General features: G+C 37.4%; 1 protein-coding gene across 20 annotated transcripts; it reads right to left on the bottom strand.

The window, feature by feature from the left end:
- Positions 1-20: 20 nt before the first annotated feature.
- Positions 21-20,775, bottom strand: tnnt2e (troponin T2e, cardiac). Of its 20 annotated transcripts, none has more exons than XM_044342891.1 (19): positions 20,664-20,775; positions 12,140-12,190; positions 12,027-12,034; positions 11,899-11,922; positions 10,009-10,032; positions 9,341-9,358; positions 9,027-9,041; positions 8,712-8,726; positions 8,556-8,570; positions 8,095-8,115; positions 7,560-7,581; positions 7,398-7,458; positions 6,959-7,075; positions 6,764-6,841; positions 5,462-5,575; positions 5,203-5,315; positions 4,964-5,054; positions 3,399-3,439; positions 21-191 (listed from the first exon to the last, which is right to left on the bottom strand). In XM_044342891.1, the coding sequence occupies exons 2-19, from the start codon at positions 12,172-12,174 to the stop codon at positions 152-154; spliced, it is 852 nt and encodes a 283-aa protein (XP_044198826.1). In that variant the 5' UTR covers positions 12,175-12,190; positions 20,664-20,775; the 3' UTR covers positions 21-151. The 20 variants fall into 20 exon arrangements, with proteins under 20 accessions (XP_044198826.1, XP_044198827.1, XP_044198829.1 ...); XM_044342892.1 differs by lacking the exon at positions 3,399-3,439 and adding an exon at positions 2,405-2,442; XM_044342894.1 differs by lacking the exon at positions 8,095-8,115.
- Positions 20,776-21,937: the final 1,162 nt, after the last annotated feature.

The following is a 21,937-nucleotide window of genomic DNA, read 5'->3' as shown; positions in this document are numbered from 1 at the left end:
ACAAAATATGAAAACACAAATATTGTCTCAAAAGCACAAGTCTCTTTATTGGTTATGTGTACAACCTTTAAGTGTATGTTTATGTCATCAAATTCAACACTGGTGCTCGTTTTCAGACGCCTCCACGAAGAGCTCTCGCTGATACGCCTGTCTATCTCACCCTGCCCTTGGCCTTGCCTCTTCCTTTGGCACTGTTGAGTCACAGAAAAAAAAAAATTTAACAGTTGAGTGCATGTGTGCATAAATGCATATTTATTAAGTCCATTTTTATAATTTCATTTGTTTGCTCAAGTGTGCTTCCTAACAATCATAGCGTGTATATATAAGGCTGAGTGTCATTTGACATTTTTGATCCCAGTGGTGATGCAGTATGGAGGCCCAAAGTGGTATAAGTGTAAATAAGATATTATAAAATAGATAATAATATTAAAAATAAAAACACGACATATAAATAACCGTAAAATGTAACAGACAATCACATAACTGGCTCTGCCCATTTCTTTTTATTGATTGATGTGATGAATGGCGGTATTTTTAAATAAAAAGTGCTGGAATTAAATAAAATAACCTCATTGTGAAAAGAGGCTGGGTGAAATATTTCATAATAATGAGCTGAGTTTTAAAAATGTATTGGATTATTTAGCAATTTCATCATCATAGTCCATATTTTGTAATTAAATATCATTATTTATTTCATATTGTCTTATTTAATTAATTTTGAATGGTTATTTGATACCTCACTTTTGTTTCCTTTGTTAAATGAAAAACAGGTTTTGTAGAAAATCTTTTTTAGTCCTCAAAAAAGTCCACCTTAAAAATGCTGTACAAGAACTTTGCCTAAATAAAACAGTCTAAATTTGAGAAAATTTTGAATAAGAAGTAAATAAGTAAACAAGATTACAAATCCAAACAAATACTCTATGTCAGTTTACAGCACATTTACACACATTTTTCAGTACTTGATGCTCTGGATACATTTCAGTCAGTACCAGAGAAGTATTACCCAGCCCTTGGAGTGTATGACATACAGTACATATTCATGTCTGCATGGGGGCTGAAGTGCAACATTTCTTTAATGCCCCATGTGCTGTAGTTTCCATTAAGAAAATGAGAGTAGATATTGAAGAGAGTGAACTTGAATGGAGGAATAGATAGAAAGAGATAAAAGGGCAAACACCAAAGCATCATGCTATTAAATGAGTGCAGAGCACACAAAGTCACACAGGACACAGATGGTAAATGTCTGGGAAATGATGATGATTGCGTTCTCTCAGCAGTAGTCTTACCTTTGATACGCTGCCTTTGTTCTCTTTTTGCATCTTTGCCCATAAAGACCTGATCCACCCACAGTTTAATCTACCAGAGATTTGACTTGAAAAGTAAACACTTACCAGCTGATTCAACAGTCAACAGACATCTCGCTTTCTGCCTTAAACTTACTCTCCAAGAGATTCAATTCCGAGAATGGCGGCGCCGATCAGTTTACATTTCAAAATTTGTAACTGATACTGTTACGCAGAAGAGTTTCAACAAAGAAATGAGCATTTGTAGCTTGTTGCGCTCAAAGATATCTCAACAGGACACATGGCTGATGTGGGGATTCAGTCTTTGACTGTCTGGTTTTGGGATGTTTGCTCTAACCACCACACAGCTTCTCTATTTTACCAACTTCAAAGCTCAAGTATAGCTGTGGATCAGGACCACAATGTTTTCAGACTGCTGCGATGAAGATGTTAAGATGGATGTTGAGTAATAGATGAATGGAGAAAGACCGGCTGCATCGGTTAAAAGAGAATAAAATATATTAAGTAGGGTATGAAACCTGTAGAAGGTCATATGCATGCCTTAAAACTTGAAAGAAAAAAGAACAAAACAGACTATTTGCTACTGAGTTGATCTTCTCCATGGCTGTATGAAACACGTAAAAATCACAATGCATATGTTTTTTTACTTGTTTACAGCCATAGGAAGGTGCGATCTGTGCTGCAAACCGAGCACAGATCGCCATGTCATTTTTGTGCCTATGTTAATCTATGCTCACAACTCAGTCAGTAAAGAATGCATCACATGTTCCCATTTTATATGAAGAGGGATGATGTGACTTAAAAGGCCTTGGGGTACAAGAGATAATGTAACACATTGAATATAATGAAGAAAGTGTGTCAGTTTTATGTCAAATACCAAATTAATTTTAAAAAACAGATTTTGCACTTGAGGTTTGTCAGTAATGTATGATCTGAATGAAAATTTTCCCGAGGCTCTTTAAAAGAGGAGGAAAATGACCATTAAATGTCATTTCCCTACTAAAGCCAGTTTAATGGCTTTAGAAAAAAAAACTACTGATTTGAGCCACACCTGAGATTTCCTGAAAAATCTAAGGTTTGGATCAAAGATGGCGACTTACCCCTGATGGTCCTGAACGCGAGCCAGGAGCTGATTGATCTGTGAGGGGTGACAAACATGGAGGACTGGCTAAGCACAGGAACAACAACAGACAGACATGGACACCAGCAGAGCCAAAGAACAGAGCTTGTGGCCCTAAAGAGGAGCTCAGCAGGGAAGGATGGCCCGAGGATGCTTTCATCTGTGATGAGGAATTTCACCTGCAGATGGGGACTCACCTCTCATCCTCTTGACTCACCTGACCACATAACTGAATCCTAAAGGGGAAGCTGCAGAATCTCAGAAATGTTTATCATGCAAGTTAAGTTGCACTTGCATCATAAGCTGTCAAAACTGTCGCTTAAACCCAGAAATGAAGGATAAGATACTGCCCTGACAGCAAAATGTGACTTCAGATCAATATATGGCTGTCAAACATTGGAGAGAAAGTGACAACACACAACTTAAGTTATGTACTGGAGACAATTTGCAGATTATTGTGAGCTTTTTCATGAAGACTTTTGTGGACTTAGTGTAAATAACCAACACTTGCAGACACATAGAAGGAACCCTTGTTATTTTCTTAGTTAGAAAGTTAGACAAGAAGATTGACCCCACTTAATCATAAAAGAGTGGTATTGATCTTTTCATCTGACTCTCACCAAAAAGTGAATAAGCGTATATATATATATCCCTACCTGTGGAACTGTTCCTTTAATGTCAAAAATTTCTCGTTTCTTTTAAGTAGGACACCATACTGACTAAATCTAGGAACATACAGTAATACCTGACTCTTGGGACTTCTCTTGAATTCCTGGATTAAACACAACCACATGCCAGCTCCTGCTGGCTTCTTCATCAACACACACCACCAGTTTCACCTGCTGTTTGAATCACTCAGCAGTCGCCCGGCTTTGTTCGTACTGCCGCAGTCTCAGTTTGTGACCCTTCAACACACAGGCAGCAAAACTACACAACAACCAAGCGGCCCACACTCCTCATTAACAGTTACTCACAACTTCTGCTGCTCATTGATTCGGGTCTGGAGTACATTGATCTGAAAGTCAAGCCACATTCATTTTAGATAGGAGCCCTCAGGAGTCAAGACAGCCCGGCACTTGCAAATACGGTACATACCATTTCAGCTTTCTTATTCTGTGGCTTTTTAGGGCTGTAGGCTGTATTCCATCAATTTTCAGTGTTAATTATCATTTTACCCCCTAATTTAGATTGATATTAGTACAAAATCAGGTTACGTTGTAAATATATTGTAGCTAATTTGATGCTTTAGGCATGATGATATCATTTTTATTTAATCATATTTAAATTACACAAATATTACATCTTAAAATTACCCTATTTTGTGAGCAAAAGCCTAAAAAATACTTTGACATTTTGGGAAATGTGCTTATTTGTGTTCTTGATACAACTCTCAGCTAACACTGTGAAAGGACAGGTTCACAATTTTTTTAAGTCTGTCTTAAAACAACAGTGTCTTAAAACAACAGCCCATATGAACAGTGAAAGAGGTTTTCCTCGCTGTAGTCATTCCTCCTGTTCATACTGGCTATTAAAAGATCCCCTTCAAATGTGCTTTCAATGTAAGTGACAGGGGACAAAATCCACAGTGTAACCACACAGTAATTCTATTTAAAAATGCATTTAGAAGTTGATCTGAGGCTTATGTGAGGCTTCAGCAGTTTGAGTTAGTCATATCAAGTGGATATCTACCACATTTACAGTCTTTTTAGCATCGAATTCCCTCTTTTGGTTTCCTCGGACAGTGTTTCCCTGTTGAGCTGCGGTGACAGTATAGTAACAAAAGGAGGAACTTTGGCTCTAAAAAGACTGTAACATTGAAAGATATCTACTTGATTTGATTAATTTGGATGGAAGCTTCATACACTGTGGATTTTGGCCCCTATCACTTACATTGTAAGAGCATTATGAAGGGATCTTCTAATGGCCAGTATGAACAGGAGACATCATTATGGCAAGAAAAACCTATTTCAGTGTTCATTTGGGTACCTGAGATGTTTTAAGACAGACTTGAAAAATTGTGAGCCTGTCCTTTAAAAATGATGCTACAGCCTGAATTCTGTTAGCTTAGCTTAGCATAAAGACTGGAAGTGGGGGAAACACCTAGCTTGACTCTGTCAAGGTTAACAAAATCTGCCTAGCAGCACCTCTAAATCTCTCTAATAATGACTAATAACATGTTATATTGCACTGGACAGAGCCAGGCTAGCTGTTTCCCACTGTTTTCAGTCTTTATGCTAAGTTAAAGCCTGGATATTGGCTAAGCTCGCTGTAGCTTAATAGTTACCAAACATTAAATTGGTATTGATCTTCTCATCCAACTCTCAGCAAAGAAGTAAATAAGCATTTTTCCCAAAATGTCGAAAAGTTTCCCAACTTAATTAAACCAAACTGACGTTAAATTCCACACTGGCGTTGTTGTTGTAAAAGTGTGTTTTTCCACAAGTGCACTTTAAAAAAATGTGGAGGAAAAAGGTTTTCATTTTGTAATGTCATTTCACGGAGCAGTAGGCACATGAACACCCTGGAGCAAAGCACTTACATCATATTTCTGTCTTTTCAGTCTCTCGCCAAGGTCAAACTTCTCAGCCTCCAGTGTCAGCAGCCACTGCCACAGCTCATTGGCCTTCTCCCTTTTGAGCAAAAACCAGAAGGATTTTTGTAACAGAAAATTAAAAGGCTATACTGAAATGTAGAGTTTAATTGCACGAACAAACTACTTGCATCAGATTGGAAATGTGGAGAAATGCGAAAAATGACTACTTCTGAGTCCTTCCTTACTTCAGTTTGTCCTCACTGAGATGGTCAACTTGGAGAGGCTTCCTCCTGTCCGCCAGGATCTTCCTCTTCTTCTCTCTCTCTGTCTGCTTCTTTGCTCCCTTTTTGCCATCTTGCTGTATATGAGAAAAAAGAAAGAATATGTTGTGTGACAGCAGAAAATTTGTAAATCAGCACAAAGCAATCAACCGGTTTTTATTGTGTATGTCTGTGTGTGTGTGTGTGTGTGTATGTGTGTCTGTGTGTGTGTGAGATGACTGACCCTCTGTTGGACGCCACCATACTGCTGAGTCCTGTTTGTTAGGGCCTTCTTCTTCTTGGCATCCTCATCCTGCTTCCTACGTGCTTCCTCTTGCTCCTTCCTCTCCTTTTCTTCCTGAGGTACAGATTGTACAACATGGTCACAGGAGAAAAGAAACACAATACCTGTCTATCGTCTCTGTCCGACTACACAGTCCATACTGAAGAAAAAAGCTAACTACTGCACCAAAAGCATTTTCAGGAACAAAATATTGTTTGTTTGCCATGTAAAAAAAAAAAGTAAAATGGGTTTTATGTAAATTTCAAGTTAAACCTTCAATAACTGATTTTTGGCTACTTGGAAGCAACGAAACAACACTGTGAACAATTTTAAGCTATAGTGAACTTGTTAGCATACCGTTTCCTATTTAGACATCAAGCATGGAAAGTATAAAATTCATTTGAAGTTGTGTTTCTGGCCACCTTGCGAATGTAAGTCACTCTCCTTTTAGCTCTGTTTTTGGTATTCATGTACTCCTGAGGGAAATATCTGTCTTTTTAGCGGCTAAATGATCGAGTATGATCACCAGCTAATAGCTAACTTTGTCTGTTAGCTGCTTGGTGCTGGGCAGGAAGTGAAACATGGGTCTGCTTTGGCTGAAAACTATGTCATGAGAGCAGTGAGAGTGAACCAAAATGAAGGTTGTGGGCCAGAAAAACCAAAACAATGAGCTGAAAAATGCCAATAAGGTCAATAGAGTTGAGCAGAACTGCAGAGTAGGTTGATAATTCTTTGTGGGTTCGTCACTATGAGTGACCTCTTCTACATTACACATTGTTATTTGATCCATTTGTAAAAAATGTTGTTTATAGCTCCTTTAAAGTAAGCAAAAATACTCAATTTAAGAGTTACAGTATTTTTACCCACAGTCTACCCACATATACTGAATAATAGTTAATATACTTGAGTCTATCAAAGGCAAAGACTTGATCCATGTTGATCCAAATCTATTCCATTTGAACATTGGTTAACGCTACAGATGTACCTGGAAATTTCATAATGTGACGTCAGTAAAATACACTCTTTTAAAAGATTGACCTTTCTTTGATGTTTTATAGTGTTCATGTTCTGCTGTTTAGCTTATATCTGTCACATCCTGCAGCCAGAGAAGATTCCCCACCAGTATACACACATGTCTGACACCCTAACTGCAATTTGGAAGCTAGGTGAAACTACCGGGGTGTCAGTTATCAGGCACTGGACTCTCTTTTTAGACTGAGTCATGTCCTGAAAAGGATAAGACTGAGATCAGAAGGAACTCACAGCGAGACGAGCCTGCCTCTCCTTTTCCTGCTCAGTACGGATCCTCAGCTGTTCAGCCCTCTCAGCACGACGCTTTTCCTGCACATCCATGCCCACACACACACACACACACACACACACACACACACACAGTGTAATTGTTTGCTGGGTAGTGCATCACTCCAGTGGTCTGGCGTGCTTTCCTCGGAGACTTACGATCCTGTTAACGAGAGCGATGAGCTCCTCCTCGTCCTTCTTCCTCTGAATGAAGTGGGCCTCGATCAGGGACTGCAGCTCAGCCAGATCCTTTTCTTGACGCTTCCTGTGGATGTCCTGCAGTCACATGCAGATATGTTTGTATTGACATACCTCTGAGGATCGCCATTGATGACATGCATTCCCAAAACCCTATCAAGACTTTGTTTTAGGCTTACTAAACCTGAGGCCTAACCAAAGTCCCAACTCTGAACTACTGCAGCAGATGTTTTGACATAAAAGATCACAAACATTTACACATACAGAGAAATCAGCAGATACACACTGAGTATACAGTAAATTATACAAGCATCTGCTCATCACACCTCCACAGACAAACTCATTCAAGTTCATAAGTGTATGTGAGTGTCTTTGTGTTGCTTAAAACTATATTACTCACATCAAAGTCGACTTTTTCTCCCTCAGGTATCTTTGGCACAGACATAGGTGGAGCAAATGTCCTACAATACAATAACATTTCCTGGTTAGAATAAGAACATGACCAGCTTATCACCAGTTGGATGATGTGGACTGATTAAAACCAAAATGACAAAAGACTTACTTTGGTTTGGGTTTAGAGTCATCTGTCATAACAAAAAGGGCAGATAACCACAGTTAAATTCAGTGAATTAACTCAACCTCACACTAATAGAGCAGTAGAAGACAGACACACACACCACACACTGACAGATTCTATATAAGCGAATAATTAGTGGAACAAATAATATTGCTGAATTCTTTACATACTAAGTCAATTTATTTGTTTTAAAAAAAGATTATCATTTCATGCATGATGTCCAATACAGTCCTCATAAAATGAACAGCATGTGTGACAGCATGCTGAAATCCAGGACACTCAGTGTGAAAAGCGTTTGGTTTTTTATTTTCATGGTCTCTTAAGATCTGTTTTTGAAATACAATATTTATTTTGGCAGGCGGAGAGTGTCTGTGAGCATGTGCTGGACAGCACTCCACAGTTGATAGAGCAAGCTGAGGTTTGCAGCGGTTATCCAACTGAACCGCTGCAGACAACAGACATTTATGTGAAACTACAGCAACGATCACAAAATAATGTCTTTATTAAGGAGATACTCTACCTTCATCTACGTGTGGAATCTCTGCGGCAAAGCACAGAAAACATGTTAGTGCATCAGCAGATAGAATAGAAATGTATTTATCTTATTAGTCAGGGCTGATATCTACTTTATAAAATATGAAATATATTTCCTCTTCAGAATTCGTACTGGAAAATTCAAACTTTTAAGAGTCTCTATATGCATGTCATATTGGTTTATGGTGTATTTACTCTAGTTCACATCACAAAATCTGGTTATCAGACAGCTTTTATAAAAGTGTGACACTGATTATTGGAATAAATAAGGTATGAGTGAGAAATCAAATAGGAAGACAGCAGTACTACATATGAAATCATCAGTAACGGGGACCTGAAGAGATCAAAACTGCTTATTCTTCTTTCCCCAACTAATGACTGTAAAATATGCTGGGATGCACAAACCAGAGTGATGCAGTGGAAAAGTTTGAACAGAGACTACATTACCTTCATGTGCTGGCTCTTTGTGAAAGTAATGCGAGCAGGCAGTTGGTTGTGATCAATGCAAGAAATGGAGAAAAGCTCATCAGTAAATGTTGCTCGGGGACAACTTTTAAAAAACCTTTTAAAAAACTTTTAAAAAAAACTTAAAAATGTCATTACCTTCTGCTGGAGGTTCTGAGGTGGTGTAAAAGCAAGAAAATATAATTTGATATGTCTCATAGTCATCAGAAAATACAATTCAACAACATGTTTTATAATATAAAGTCACTGGATAATATTTTATATGATGATAACTTTTTTGCAGTCATGAATGAGGTGTTGAAGATTTCAGATGTGTAAAATCTCTGAAATGCAAATATGTTGATGGTGAAACAGCAAAAATCTCAACAATGCTCTGTACTGAGGCTTTGTGAAAACAGTAATTTAATCTGAATAAATGTCACAATGGAAAAGCTTGAACAGAGATTGCGTTACCTTCTTCTGCTGGCTCTTTGTGAAAGTAATGCGAACAGGCAGTTAGTTGTGGTCAATGCAAGAAAATAGAGAAAAGCTCATCAGTAAATGTTGCTCTGGGACAACTTACAATGTTAATGTCACCTGAAAGAATGGCTTTAGCTTAAACATGCTGCAGATCAAGAAAAAAAAGCATGTGCCATATGGAAGATGTCAAATTTTGAGGTAATATGATGCTTTTTATGCTTAATGTAGATAGCATTTTTGTTGCAGCAGCTAACACTTGAGCATTTGGATGATGGTTATTATATGCATTATGTTACAAATGTCAATACCTTCTGCTGGAGGAGGTTCTGAGGTGGGGTAAAAGCAAGAAAATTTGATTAGATATGTCTCATACTCATTAGAAAAAACAATTCAGCAACATGTTTTATGATATAAAGGCCCTGGATAACATTTTATATGATGATAACTTTTTTGCAGTCATGAATGAGGTGTTGAAGGTTTCAGATGTGTAAAATCTCTGAAATGCAAATATTCTGACAGTAAAACAGCAAAAATTTCAACAATACTCTGTACTGAGTCTTCATGAAAACAGTCATTTAATCTGAGTAAATGTCACAATTTTCACAAAGCAGACATCTCATTTTGGAGTGAGATTCATCAAATATTAACTCAGCAGGAGGCTCATCTGCAGCCAAACAGCAACGTTTAGTGAATACTAAACATGAAAAGCTTATATTTTTATAAGTAAATGAATAGTGCTGATGTGAATGAGAAGTGATTGAGAAGACAATGCCATTTTACTGTAGTGTGCAAGTGGAGGCTCTATGTGAAAAGAGTTTTTACGATCTAAAGTCATGAAAATGTAGTTTAATGCATGAGTATGTGTGTAATGTTTAAAATGGCATAGGCTATGCTGTGAGCAAACCTACCCTATCCTTTTATGAATATTATTTTATTGTATAAGAAATTATGAAAAATGTTTAAAAAAGATTATTACCTTCTACTTCAGGTGCAGCCTCCTCTAGATAAAAAGAACAACAGGGATTAATGAAGCCAAATTCTGCTCATTTTCAACTGAAGATAACACAAAAGAAGCACTACAAACACACAATGCTCTACTATAATATGCTACAAAAGTAAAAAAAAAAAAAAAAAGAAAAAAAAAGTGTTATTTAGAGACAAAAACAAGTCATAAAACCTTCCTTCACTGTCTCCACGACTGAGTGAGCAAACTATGGATTAGTGGATCAATGAGACTTGGGCCAACAGCTTGAGGCTGGGATTTGGTCAAACTCTGAACACTATGATATTGTCTCTCAGGAGGCACCGAAACCAGTGCTGCTGTCTGACATTCATTCTGAACAAAGCTAAAAAACAGAGAATGATCACTAACTGAGCCTGTGAGCTGCTTGGAACAAGTCCGATATCAAAGGAAAATCTCAACAAAAGAAAAATTCAATCATGTTTTCTCTTTATCCAAGGAAAGTTGAATCGAGGGTCCAGTTGCCCTCAATTCAACTCTCCTTTGATAACCATGACCTGGATGACTGAGAATCTTCGTAGACATTGTTTTCTGTTTACTTTGACTTATTTTAGTTAGTAAAAATACTCTTGCAAGTAAAAGTTCTGTTTTGTAGGTTAAAGTACTTCCTCTGCAGAAAAAAATGACTCCTGTGATGGATATATTGTTGTATACGACACTGAATCCCCTCATTTTCAACCTTAAAATACAATTAATTTACCCATTAATAATGATAGAATTAAGATATTTATTAATGCTTTAATGGATTAATTGATAAAAAGGTATTTTTATGGATTATTTGCACAGTTTAAGGCGTTTTTAGTGGTAGAAACCACCTTTTAATTTATACCTTAAAATGCCATAATTTTCTCATGAAATTCAGGGGAGAGTTTCATGGGTTTTGGTCCATTTTAACCCTCTTAAAACTCCCTTAAAATGGACCATTGCATTTTACTGGTATAGCTGGTTGAGGTTGAGGTGTAGCTGGCTCAGTTATTTTGCGCCAGTGGTTTCCAACCTAGGGGTCAGACCTTCCAGAGGGTCACAAGATAAATCTCAGAGGTTAAGAGATGATTAATGTGGTAGGAAAACACGTTTTGTTATTCGATATTTATTGTTTGTTTTTTTGTGAAATATTGGATAATTTTAACCGCTTCGGGCGTTGAACATTATTTAATTGAAGCCATGTGAGAGGGTTAGAGGGGAAAACAACTCACCTGAATTGTGACAACTAGACACTGCTTTTGTGTAAAAACAAACCACAGGTTTTACGAAAATGGTTGTGTGTTAAGCTATGCTAACTGGTTGCTGGCTCCAGCGACATATTGTTGTATTAATCTTCTTATCTAATTCATGGCAGTCAAATACAGGTCATGGAGTGAAAAGAGAAGTATTTCCCTCTGAAATACAGTGAAGTAAAAGCAATATAAAATGGAAATAGTCACAAAAATGAAAACTCAAAATTGTACCGATACACTGCTCATAGTCATAATAGGTTTTTATAGTTTTTACTGCAAATATCATAATGCTTGTTTGACCAAATACTGTGATAGCATGCACTGGAATACTAAATGCAACACATAGTCTTTTACTCAGAACCATTTAAGTCAAATTTGTGAGAACACTGAAAAATATACATGTATTAACCAAACACTGCAGTACTAAAAATAGGATGGAGATAATTCTGACAAAAAAGTGACAGTTATACATGAGCCGACAGATTAGTGTTGACAAATGAAGAGTTAACATTGAAAAAGAAAACACACTCATCTTGCTATGGCTTTCATCACTTGCAGCAGACACTGTAACGGCAGCAGACACACCGGAAACAAGGCAATACATGTGAAGCCATGCAGAAGCCTTTACCTTCCTCTTGCTGGGTTTCTACCTCTGAGCAGACATAATCAGGTCAGCTAAGTCTAGCAATGAAGGCATGAAAGTGACATTTTGCTTTCCAAAGACAGTGAATGAATGCTTTCAAAGTCTCTACTTACCTTCCTCCCTGAGGAGATAGGAACACAGGAAAAGATAGAAGTGATCAGTCTAAATCAGCTGGATTTCTCTTAAAATACTAGAAATGCTTCGAAAATGTTGTGAAGGTACTTACTGCATCTCCTCAACAACTTCTTCTTCTTCAGACATCTTGGATTGCAATAACCTGAGAGAAGAAAACAGACAATGCATCAAAATACTTCAATTCACCACACAGGAGACATTTTTTAATGAATTTCCTTGTTTTTCATGCAGAACTGACACACACACACAACCATGACATGACTCTCAACTTCTATTTGTATATTTAATGTTTTTTCCTGCTTTGATTCGTATTGCTGTTTGTCTTTGTGATATTTTCCTCTGTATCTTATCGACTGTAATGTTTCCACGAGCCCTTGAGATTTGTTTCTCTCGGACAGATGGATTGTATCTCTCTTCTTTTCTTCTCGAGTCAGTGCTTTTATCATTTGTGCAAACAACTAAACCAAAACCTTAAAAAACAACCAAAAAAAGTTGGCTGCATACTGTGAGATTGGAGCAATTGTAGAATTTGAAATGATTCCACCATGGGCACTGCTAGCAGAGGCCCAGGGCTTTGAACAGCTCCAGGCCTAATCCTCAGCCATTTCCTCTTGGCACTGATCAAGGCTACAGGCAGCTGACTGGAGTCTGAACAGCGCTGAAAGTTCCAGGGCTGCATTAGTTCTTCAGGGATGCGCTGATGCATCTGAAGTTACGCGTTTCATATTGGCTTTAATATGTACACTTGTAAACAATTTTCCAGGTGCTCAAAAGGCTTTAAAGTGCTACTCTGTAAGAAATGTCCGTCATAACAAGTGTGATTTAGTCTGATAATCATGCAAATCGTGTTATTAGTGTGAATGCTGACAAGCATTCACAGTATTGTTCTTCAAAGCTTTATTTATTATTCTTCCATACATTTTCCGATCGCAAACTACTTCTGAAAACTTTAAGCTACAGAAACCATTCAAATATCAAAATGTTAAGCTTGTTAAGAACATTTATACTACGACTTGTCTTCTTTCTGGCATATTACAGTGATTGAATAGAATTTTTTAAAGTATTAAAATTTATAATGGAAAGTCTATGGGAGGAATGTTTGAAAGTTGATATCTCAAAAATAAAAAGTGCAGAAGTATTCATACTTCATGGACAGGTGTCCCATGTGGAAATACTCAATATATTAAAGCATGGTACCAACAGTGCCACTATGTGGTTGGTTATCACGTTTTACATTTTGGCTAAAAAATCATGAACTGTGAGGTGTAGAAAAACAATATTTGCACTGTGTATTCCTTGAATGATGCTGATGTGACTGATATAGGCCATGCCCATTTGCGCCTAGAAAAATTTTTCACCATTTTGGATTTTTTGGTAAACACATTTTTTTGTTTTGTTGGCACATATTTCATCTAATCTTCACCAAACTTGGTACATACCATATTTAGATGACCCCAAATAAAACTTATAAGTTCACTTTTGGGTATCGCTTACCGTTTGTCTGTAATTGGTTATCAAAATTTTGAAGGCTTGGCTTGATGCACTTAACGGGCCATAACTCTTCAATGCTAAATTCAATTGCAACCAAACATGCGAATGTTGTACATAAAGCTACACTACACAAATGTTGATATAGTTCTACCCACAGGGGGCGCTGTGGCCATTAGTGAAACATCACCATATTACTTAACTGCCATCTCTCTTAAATGTGATATTCCATGGTAACCAAATTCAGCAAAGTTGTACAGATGGTGATGCTGAACAAGTCTGTGGCATTTGATACAATTTCCCCTGTATGTGACACTACAAGATTTTAAAAAATTGCTGCAGATTTCTGCATTTTCAGCAATGCTTTGTGATTTATTTCAGCTGTTAGCATGATTACTTGATTCAATGAAAAGGCATTTCACCAATTTAGCACATGATAATCAGTCAAGAGAAGTACTACCCAACATCTGAAAACAGTTGTATAATAGGCCTTTCTTTTTTTTAAAACTTTATTTAACACTTATGTATGGAAGACCTATGTGGCAAATGAGAAGACCTGTGTGGCAAATGGGAAAAAAAAAAATCTGGTGATCCATTTTCCAAGTCTGACCTAAATTGTTTTCTATCCTGTGTCTGACTTATTAACAGTCTAAAGTCCTTGAGTTTTTTTTCATCTGTGAAAAAGGGGTGGGGGGTGGGGGGAGTTTTGCCAGGTGAAGAAAAATTGTTTTGCCAGGATCGTTTTTCTAAGTTACTTTTTTTGTCTGTGAAAACAGGTGGAAAAAAAGTCTTGTCAGGTGATTTTTTTTTTTTTGGCCAGTGTCATTTTTCTAAGTGTTTGGTGTTGTACTACTTATTTTGGCCACAAGAGGCTGAAGTGCACCACTACCGCATAGGACTAAAAGCATTTATGTTTTCTTCCAGGTGAGTTTTAATTTTTTCATGCACACGAAACACAAGATACATATATTGTGTATTAGCAAGTTATGTAACATTACTGTCATGTCTTTCTTTTGGCTAGAAATGTATTTTAATTGGCACTAATCTGCTGTTAGCGTTAGCGATACTGATGTTAGCTGTTAGCCCGCTGGCTAGCAAGTGAAAAACATATTGTTCATGGCTAACCAACAGCTACAACCTAGGTTAAGTTGACTGCATAGCTAATGTTAGTTTACTGTAACATTAGTCATGGTAATAGGGACACTCCACCCCTTATGAGTGAGATGTTTTACCAATAAAGATTTTAAAAACTGCCTTATGAGTGGGACATCTGGACACTTGCTAAGGTAATAGGATAATTTTGTACATTTAATGATAGCTAGATTTTGGCAATTTAAATTAATATGGTTATTATTCATATTTGTGATATAGAATTGGATGCTGTTTATTGAATATTGCAATTATTGTGTGATGCTCACTCTTAATTGTTCTTTAGTTGAACACTGACAGTTGAACCATTTGTACTTAGACAGTTGATTCTCAAATCTTTTCATGTCAAGGATCCCCAAATTGATATGTAACAAGCCATGGACCCCCATTTGATAAGATTTTTGTCCCAGGGACCCCTATCTGAAGAGATAGTTGTTAGATATGATTTAGTGGAGAATTCCATAACTGTAGGTGGGGAGATGACTGTGGAAAGAGTGAAACTTCTGATCAGAATAGTCATTCTTATACATTGTGCTAACTTCTAGTGAACAGAATATTAGTAAAATTTAACTTCTCCTCATTTTTATGGGGACCCCCTGGCACCCCTTCAAGGACCCCTGGGGTTCCCCGGACCCAACTTTGAGAACCAACGACTAAGGGTGTGTTTGAAATCATATACTAACGTACTGCCTACTACATACTCAATTTGACGTCATACTTATATATGAATAGTATGTTAGTATGTGATTTGGAACACAGCCCTAGACCAATCTAAATCACCCTTGAGGCCAGTCAGCTCATTTTGTTTGTTTAATATTCCAGATGGAAGTCCAACATTTGACTTGTGGGTCCAACAATTCCATCCTAAAGGTGTAATCCACATTGATGAAGGAGGAGGCCATGTAAGGTTAATAAGCTTTGTTTATTTATTAAATGAACAAAATACTTAAGTAACAGCAACAATGACTCTGAATGATGCTGTCTTGTTTCACAGAGGGCAGAATGAGACCTACACACTGTTGGGGAGAAATTCAAACCTGATCAGATGTGCGTAAGCAAGGTGTTATGAAGTATGACCCAAGCTATTCAAGCATATTGGAGCAGTGAGCCAAACTTGATTTTGTTGGCAGATGAAAGTGCTCAGAGAGAAAATAAGAATGTGTTGTTAGTCTTACCTCATGAATACTTTTATGTGAAACACAGTAATGATTGTACAACGTGCAGAGCATTCAAAAGACCCAATCATCTCACTCTCTTTTAGCTCACTCTCTCAATACATTATAATTATGCTTCTCACTTTAAGTAGTGGATTTTCCCCTTCCCTTTTTTACTTTTAGACCCTTGCCTTTGTTTGCCATGATTTATGATATAAGATTATTGCTAATTGGAGTAGAGTAATTTCATTTAAATGAATCATTCTTTCTGTTGATAAAATCTATAGGAAAAACATAGTGTGCACAACTCAAGGGTCCAAGCACACCTGAAGGTTCCGTTGTTGGCCAAGTACCTGAACCTGATCAGATGAGGACATAACAAGTTTCCAGCTTTTCAGTATTATATGAGAGTTGTACCTATATTTTTGGAGGACATAAACAAAGACAAAAGACATTTACACTATCTGATTAAATTCACTGCATGCAATCTCTTGTAAACAAGATATTGTATAATAAACTTGTTTAATGAAAAGTCAGTTTCGTATTGGTAACCAGCCAGATGGTAAGCTGAAGACTTGAAAGACCCCTATCATCAGTATCTAAGTAAATTTTGTTACAAAGATATGTCTTTGATCTTTTACACATGCACCACCCAGTGGTTTCTGCCACAAGGTCTCTGGTTACCATGCATCCTCATAATTGATTTTAGAGAAGATTAAGATATCCCAATACATTATCCATTTACTGCTCCAGAATCAATGGCACCCATGGTAAGTAAAATATCAAGCAAGTATGCTTTATAATACCACTTTACCAATCATTTGATCATAAACCATAGTTCTTTACTTGATCCATCTTTCAGGCCTTTTCATTTCACCTTAAATGGGCAGTTCACCTAAAATTCAAAAAAATGTATTTTCCACCTTACCCGGAGTGCTATCTATCCATCCAGATAGTTCCGGTGTGATTCGCCTAGTTTTAGAGATATCTGCCGCAAAGATGTCTGCCGTAGAGATAACTGCTGTCACTCCAATACAATGGAGCTGAATGGCACTCGGTTTGTGGCGCTCAAAGCACCAAAGAAATACATTTGAAAAACTCAAAAGCAATGTCTCTTTACAGAAATCATGACCCGATTACTCAAGATAATCCACATGCCTTGTTGTGAGCAGTTTCATATAGGAACAATTTTCTTCCAACCTGACGTGCCAGATGATTTGTTACACCAAACCATCTGAGAAATCGTCCTTGGATACCGTTTGGAAAAGGGCAGGCACTTTTCAAAAAATACTTCCTATACTAAACTGTTCACAACAAGGTACAATCATTACTGTGTTTCACATAAAAGTATTCATGAGGTAAGACTAACAACACATTCTTATTTTCTCTCTGAGCACTTTCATCTGCCAACAAAATCAAGTTTGGCTCACTGGTCCAATATGCTTGAATAGCTTGGGTCATACTTTATAACACCTTTCTTACGCACAGCTGATCAGGTTTGAATTTCTCCCCAACAGTATGGAGATCTCATTCTGCCCTCTGTGAAACAAGACAGCATCATTCAGAGTCATAGTTGCTGTTACTTAAGTATTTTATTCATTAAATAAATAAACAAAGCTTATTAACCTTACATGGCCTCCTCCTTCACCGACGTGGATTACATCTCTAGGATGGAATTGTTGGACCCACAAGTCAAATGTTGGATTTCCATCTGGAATATTAAACAAACAAAATGAGCTGACTGGCCTCAGGGGTGATTTAGATTGGTCTAAGTCATTGGTTCTCAAAGTGGAGTCCAGAGACCCCCTAAGGGTCCTAGAAGGGGTCCCAGGGGGTCCCCATAAAAATGGGGAGTAGTTCAATTTTACTAATATTCTGTTCACTAGAAGTTAGCACAATGTATAAGAATGACTATTCTGATCAGAGGTTTCACTCTCTCCACAGTTATCTCCCCACCTACAGTATAGAAAGTTGGAATGCTCTATTTAATAATATCTAACAACTATCTCCTCAGATAGGGGTCCCTGGGACAAAATCTTATCAAATGGGGGTCCACGGCTTGTTACATATCAATTTGGGGGTCCTTGACATGGTTTGAGAACCAATTGTCTAAGTACAAATGGTTCAACTGTCAGTGTTCAAGAAGAATAAGCATCACACAATAACTGCAATATTCAATAAACAGCATCCAATTCTATATCATAAATATGAATAATAATCATATTAATTGAAATTGCCAAAATCTAGCTGAATGTACAAAATTATCCTATTCCCTTAGCAAGTGTCCAGATGTCCCACTCATAAGGTATTTTTTTAAATCTTTATTGGTAAAACATCTAACTCATAAGGGGTGGAGTGTCCCTATTACCATGACTAATGTTACAGTAAACTAACATTAGCTATTCAGTCGACTTAACCTAGGTTGTAGCTGTTGGTTATCCATGAATAATATATTTTTCACTTGCTAGCTAGCAGACTAATGGCTAATGTCAGCATAACTAATGCTAACAGCAGGTTAGTGCCAATTATGGACCTTGTGTTTAGAATGCATGGATAAATTAAAACTCACCTGGAAGAAAACTTTTAGTGCTTTTAGTCCTATTCAGAACATGGGGTAGTGGTGCTCTTGTGGCCAGAATGAGTATTACAACAACAAACACTTAGAAAAATTGCCAAAAAAATAAAAAATAAAAATCTTTTTTTTAGGATTTAAAAAAAAAAAAAAAAAGATCCTAGCAGAAAACAATTTAGACCAGAATTTGAAAATGAAAATGATCACGAGTTTGTTAGTTTTAGTTAGTAAGCCAGTGTAATGAATTTGGGATGTGGAGTTAAAATTGCATTATAGGAAATGTAGTATCCAGTGTTATGGAACTTACTTTGGGTCCATACTAGGGACTAAAAGTCAAGATATCTCGGTCTCTGCTGCTTCTACTTTGGCCATGTAAAAAAAGGATTAGTTTGATATTATGGAAACTAGTTTGCTTTCTTTCTTAGAGTTTGATGAACAAGTTAAAACCACAGGCCATGAGATCACTGCTCCCAGCCAAGAAATAGCACATAACCTCCCAGTAAAACCACAACTTGTTGTTTTTACCTTTCAGTTTTCGTACAGTTTAAACAAACAAGACATACTCATTTATTGTGCTCTTAGGTGGATGTTGTTACCTTTGGACAGAGCCAGGCTAGCTCTTTCCCCCTGCTTCCAGTTTTTATGCTAAGCTAAGCTAACTGTGTCCTGGGTGTAGCTTCATATTTAGCGTACAGACATAAGAATGGTATCAATCTTCTTGGCATATTTCCCAAAATGTCAAACTATCCCTACCCCTAATATTAGAAACTAACACTTGAATCAAGACAATACAGTTAAATATCTTTTTAGAGTAACACTTGATTTTTGTCATGTAAGTGTTACAGTACATTCAGCCACTGGGGGTGTTAAGGTTCAAGGTCAAGGTTACAGAGATGGATTTAATAAGGCTGTCATTACGTTCCTTATATGCAGTGTAAATATATGTATACATCAGTTATATGTCAGAGTATGACAGCACAACAATCCCTTGGACCACATATTTTCCATATGCTTATAAATCAACAGATCATAAAAACCGATGTCAGTAGGGGTGAACAGTGGGGGAGAGTGAGGGTCTATTTTTAAGAATAATAGAGCATGCTTTTGAACAGGTGTGGAGCTACTCCTCCAGACAATGGGTTTGGCTCACCTCACTGTACTCACAGTAAATCAATAAGCTGGGACCCACATTCAGACAGGCTATTTTTGTCAGCGCCAGTTTGGTCAGCTGCTGGTTGGGAAACATTTTTACAACGAACGATGCCTCTCAGGAGTTTGCTTCTCAAACATATTCCTCATCATAAAAAAAACAAGTTTATTCTAGTTTGTTGGTAATAATAGGGACTTATTTCATACGCATCCCTGGTTCTCTCACTTCCCTCTTCACCCTCCCTGCTCCTCCTATTCTTTCTTTCTGAGTCATTTCAAAGGGGCCAGCTGCACATTCAGTCTCTGCATGCCATATTTACACCTTCCCTGTATACGGTTACTGCCCAAAAGTCATGCTTCTGTTTAAATTCTGTTACATCTCTGCTCTAGTTCACACACTGTGGTGCTTGGAGTCCCGGTGTGGTTGTTACTTGTGTCATCAGATTAAGCAGTTGACGTCAAACGACTCACATGTGGCCAGTGAAGAGAAAATATGAAGAGAAAGTTGAGAGACAGAGGAGAAATACCATCTGGTTGAAGAAAAGCACTGACTGGAAACCCAGAAAGAATTCACAGTGTATGAGGGCTGTCATGGCTGGGGTATTAAACGTGTATTTGCTTTAATGCATGCGGTCAGTCCGAGTCTGGCTTAAACTGTGGAATAACACGCAGTCTGACAGTGGCAGGAATGTTGCGGGTGCTGGTTTCGGCATTAGGCAGCATTAAGTCAAAGCCCAAAGCATGCTACCAACACGGCAGTCTCAGGGGCGAGCTTAGCACCTTCTTCACCAGCATATGCACTGCCCAGATCAGAATACATCAAAGAAAAGCCGTCATAAAATCTTTAAGAGTCTACTTAGGCAACGTCTGAGCCAATTTAATTCAGCATTCATGACTTTGCATGAGAAACAGCTTCTTGTTAGATCATGCTGAGCTTTATCAATATAATTCAGCATAGCCCACTCAAGTTTTAGATAAATTGACCAAGATTTAACAAAACAGACACTCAAATTAATTTAAAAAGTGCAAAGTACTTAAATGCAGATTCAATTATTGACCTTTTCGCTGTCATGCACTCAGAGGTCACCATGCTCAGCTCTTACCTGCCGTGTATCCCTGAGGAGGAGATGGGATTAGAAAGAACTTCTGGTTTTATTCTTTCAGATCCAGTCAGACACAAGTTCAATCATTCCCCCCCACCACCACCAAAAAGCACACTTAATACAGCCCTGTCCATCATGTGACCACATATCTTTTCTATGACTGGTTTGTGTTGTCAGTTCTATTGTTGGAGGCAGAAGATGAGTTATACCTGGAGAGGAATGCTGCCTTCAAGCGTTCATCGTAATCCACCTCATTCCATGCTAGAAATTGGGCACACAACTTGTTCCCCTTCAAAGTACTTTTTGGATGGAGATGAAACAAACCTTGTAAGGTTGTTTTTTTGTGGTTGTTGTTTCTTTTGAGAGATGACAACAGCACAGAGCTGCTTTGTGCTACAGTAACAAAGTGAAAAGCAGAAAAGACATGTAACTGTTTTTAAATCAATACTTCATGCACAGCTTTTACCATGAACATTTGTCGAACTGTAAACACATCACATCTTGGCCAATTGACTGTGAGAAACACCTTGATTCAAGTTCGCATTTTTCATAATTACAATATTCCTGATGGCACTTAAAGGCAGCAGAGGACATGACAATGACTGGATCCTATGTGTGTCAGTTCAACAAAGCCTGTGCTTAGAGCAAATAAATTTACAAACATGACAAGTAGTTTGATTCATGTTAAGCGCTACTAGGGCTGCGACTATTATTTCTATTGTCGATTAATCTGTTGAATATGTTTATTTTTAATCTTTTAGTCTAAAACCTCAGGAAATATGGAAAAATGCATAAATCACAATTTCAAAAATAAATTTCATTCAACCAATACTTCAAAATCAGATATAAAATTGAGAAAAGCAGCAAATCCACACATTGGGGAAGCTGAAACCAGTTAATTGTTGGCACTTTTAGCTGTGCAGTGGCATGGATTGGCACAATATTTTGTACATTCAGATGTTGAATCCCAATGACTTTGGTGAGCCACTTATTTTTCCTACAGCACCATCACTAGGATACAAATGTATTTTGACAAATACTCCAAGCTTAGTTTATGACCAAATACCTGCAAAACTAACAACCTTCCCATCAGCCACAGCTGTACTGATTCATGCTATTTAGCAAATGTTAGCATGCTAGAACCAAAACTAAGATTACATATCAACATTATAACTGAACATCATAACATTGTTATGTTGATGTTAGCATAACAATGCTAAAATCATTTTAGCATTGTTATTGTGAGCATGTTAGCATGCTCTCATTAGCATTTC

The sequence above is a fragment of the Thunnus albacares genome, chromosome 23, assembly GCF_914725855.1.
Source record: "Thunnus albacares chromosome 23, fThuAlb1.1, whole genome shotgun sequence".
Taxonomy (NCBI): domain Eukaryota; kingdom Metazoa; phylum Chordata; class Actinopteri; order Scombriformes; family Scombridae; genus Thunnus; species Thunnus albacares.
Note: the sequence above shows the minus strand (reverse complement) of the source record. Positions and strands in the feature narration are given on the sequence as shown.

Bases quoted from the DNA above. Each gene is read 5' to 3' on its own strand.
- tnnt2e (XM_044342891.1), bottom strand. From the start codon at position 12,174: ATGTCTGAAGAAGAAGAAGTTGTTGAGGAGATGCA. The intron at 7,076-7,397 runs GTGAGTAATATA...ATGTGACTGCAG, and splicing joins GAGAAAAAGTCGACTTTGAT to GACATCCACAGGAAGCGTCA. The intron at 6,842-6,958 runs GTAAGTCTCCGA...ATGGATGTGCAG, and splicing joins TCGCTCTCGTTAACAGGATC to GAAAAGCGTCGTGCTGAGAG.